At 40.4% G+C, this 3,386-nt stretch overlaps 1 protein-coding gene across 1 annotated transcript; it reads right to left on the bottom strand.

Annotated features, from left to right (window-relative positions):
* Positions 1 to 259: 259 nt before the first annotated feature.
* LOC140243291 (uncharacterized) lies at positions 260 to 3,088 on the bottom strand. The gene is made up of 2 exons (XM_072322960.1): positions 2,818 to 3,088; positions 260 to 1,704 (listed from the first exon to the last, which is right to left on the bottom strand). Exons 1-2 carry the CDS (start codon positions 3,086 to 3,088, stop codon positions 260 to 262), a joined length of 1,716 nt encoding a protein of 571 aa, XP_072179061.1.
* Between the last annotated feature and the right edge of the window lie 298 nt (positions 3,089 to 3,386).

The following is a 3,386-nucleotide window of genomic DNA, read 5'->3' as shown; positions in this document are numbered from 1 at the left end:
TATTTTGTCACGGAACAGGGTGGATGCGAATTAGCAGAAAGCCTAGAAGTATCGAACGGAGACTCTTGAACAAAGTTTCCACGTTTACATTGAGCTGAGGTGTAGTTCTTTAAAAGTAAGGGACATGGGGCTATTTGTTATTCTCTAATCACACTTCAAACGCCATATCGAAGTATTTCGTTATTCTTTTCGGGATATGGGACAGCTTAGATTGAAAAATTCCGTACGCAAAGCGATCTGTTTCTCAATAATAGTCTTATTAATCTCCAAGGATAGTAGACATCATAGAAAGCGTAGGTTTTCGGCGGTAGATGTAGACAGATCCACGATCACAGAGAACAAATTCGTTGGGTGTAAGGCAGGTCAGTTGCAGCCACTCACGATTTTCATGCCACTCCAACTGCAACTCTTCAACCACGCTCTCGAGATGTTCACCCGTTGGAGCATATTTTCTTATCGTGGCGCGACCATCATTTGTCACCATGGCAACGAAAAGATTGCCCATTTCATCGCAGGTCGAAAAAGGAGAACATCCAACTCGGCCAACAATGTGCCCAATGGCACGGCCATCTTGACTCATGACTTCGACGGCATCTCGTAGACCTACGGTACATTCAGTGACGGCGATGTGACCAGACTTCATGATAGACATACACCACGGTTGTAAGACTGTTCCAATGTTCTTGATGAAACCACCGGAAGGCTCAAAGACTTCAATGTTGCTGAACTCAGAGTATCCCATATAGACAGTGTCCTTGCTGTCCACGCAGACACAACATGGCTTGTTGGTCTTTTGTGTAAAGAAGAAGCTGGATACACGTCGGCCTTCCTGTGTGATGATTCCAAGCTTGTTGTCAGTGGTGCACAAGATAAGATTCCCATTGTTCATGAGCGCCATACTACTGATGCGAATGTCGTATGCAATCCTGCTAGTCTTCTTCGTGTCTAGGTTAATGATATCAGCCCCACCGAGTCTGTAGCCTACTACTACCTTGCGGTCAGTCAGCTTTATGCAGACGTTCATTTCTTCTTTCTTATCTTCAGGTAAATCGAACTGCTCAACAAACTCCCATCCAGAAGCCTCCTCCAAGTGGCCTAGATAGGCGGAGGTACAGGGCACAAACTTCATCACCAGTTTGCTCAGGTTCATCAGGGGGCCGTCACCCATCAGAGCATTCCTGATCACTTCAATCTTCGTTACTGCACTCTCAAACTTTTCGGCGTCACTGACAAAGTGGCCGTTCTCTTGAATTTCTTTTAGAGCTTGCTCACAGGATTTTAGCTTCGATAGCGCGAAACCATACACATTGGGACTGGCTGACTTTTCTAAAACCGTAGCCTTTTCGAGGAGCAAGTCTCTCTCCTTTGCTAGCAAATCATGTGTCTCAGAGAAAGCTTTATAAATACCTTCTTTCATTACTTGAATTCCAACATGAGTGGCGGTGATTATACCACTCACTTTAGAGTCCCGCAACTTCTCCAAGCGTTCTCGGACGTCTTCTATCCGTCCTCCGCAGGTTTTCAGCTTTTGTTTAAGTTCGACATGGTAATCATTGATAGCAACAAATGAGTTTGATTTATGGTTATCTTCCAGACATCTCTCACAAATGATTGCTTTACATTTCCTGCAGTAGAAACTTGCTTCCTTGTACTTGTGATCTTTGCAAGTGTATTCAAACGTATCGTCGTTTGTCACGGGCTGGCCTGTTCCCAGAAAAAGAAAAAAAATTAAAGGGATAGTACAGTATTGAAGGAGATGAGAATTGGGCTTTTAACTTTTTGCGAGATACCAAGAAAACACTTATGAAATAGTACAGAGCATACCATTTTAAGAGGAATTCAAAGTTTATTTGATGAAAATCGGGTTTGGAATAACCGAAACATCCAAAAACAAAGTAAAACAAAGCGATCGTAAAAAAGTGTGGGTCCCACACTTATCAGAATTGCTCTGTTTTGGATACCTCAGCCATTTCAAAACCAATTTTTATCAAATAAACGTTGAATTCCTCATGGAATTACATGCTCTTTCATATTTCATTAGAGGTTCCTCATTATCTCACCAAAAAATGTTAGAAACCTGAAATTAGGTCTCAACCAAAACTATACGATCCCTTTAAACTATGACTTCATCACTTCTTCGTCTACAATAGTTCAAGGTTAATTATTTTCTTTGCTTCCTTTAAAAGAGACACACTTTATATACACAAAGTTGACCAATGCTCAAACTGCACCAACTATTCGGAGAGCTGTTGGCATTGCTGGGTTGCTTTTTTTTTTAATCAATTCTGTATTATGAATACCCGCTCTGAATCCCTTCTTCCTTGACACGTTACTTTCGATAGAGAGAGACACCTTATAAATGATTTATGAATATTAGATAGCGATGCCTGACACAGAATGAACGCATGTATCAGGAATGGATAAACCAGATGCTAATTATGGCACATGTATCATGATGTGGCTTCGAAATCACCAACACTTACTGTACGTGAAAATGTAGAATAGGTGTACGAAATGTAAAGACAGAAAGAAGTTAAATACTTCATTTCACTTCAGATCTGTGGATCTGAAGAAAGCGCATTAAGCTCGTGTGGACTCTTATGATTCAATCTTTGTCTAACAATTTTTTCCTTTATTTTATTATTTTTTTTTTGGAGGTAAAATTTATTTCAATTGAAAGGTATAAAACTTTGGTTCATTCAGGATGTGTTGAGATCCTAGAAACCTGAATCATATAATCGAATCTGGTTGCCATGGCCATCTCAATTATATTCATTTTAATAAAAGTACATTCTGTTTGCTAAGTCTGACGGATACCTTTAATTCTCCGTGCCAAATCATCCCTCTCAATGAAAGCAAAAGTGTCGGCCAACCGTTGCCGAGCGGTCTTTGGCTTCACGCTGACGTAGTTTTCCCAACTGAGAATGAGAGCTTTGAAGGCAGCGCCATCATCGTTAGGGTGATCAGCCTTAATTCGTCTCAGTGTAGCTTTGTCGTAATCGAGTTTCAGGCCAATCGGGTAGAAGTCTTCGGGTTGCAGCGAGGACACCAGATCAAGAAGTTCGGCGTCGGACAGTTTCTCGTCCATTGTGCTGATAAAAATTGAGATGGGGATTCAGGTTTAATCTTCTTTTTTGCGAGATAACAAATCACTTGAAGTATTGAAGACCGAAGAATTCTTGGAGAAATTCATCAAGATTATTAGATGAAAATTATTGCAAAAATGGCGAAGATATCCCTTAAACAAAGATGTCCCAATAAAAGGTAGGAACCACCCTTTATTAGGACCATTTCGTTTTGCTTTACTTTTGGATATCTCAGCCATCCAAAAAACAATTTTGATTGAATAAACTTTGAATTCCTTTTAGAATAGTACAATGTATACT

This window comes from Diadema setosum, chromosome 20 (assembly GCF_964275005.1).
Source record: "Diadema setosum chromosome 20, eeDiaSeto1, whole genome shotgun sequence".
Lineage (NCBI taxonomy): Eukaryota > Metazoa > Echinodermata > Echinoidea > Diadematoida > Diadematidae > Diadema > Diadema setosum.
The sequence above is the reverse complement of the archived record's forward strand: the minus strand, read 5'-3'. Positions and strand labels throughout refer to the sequence as shown.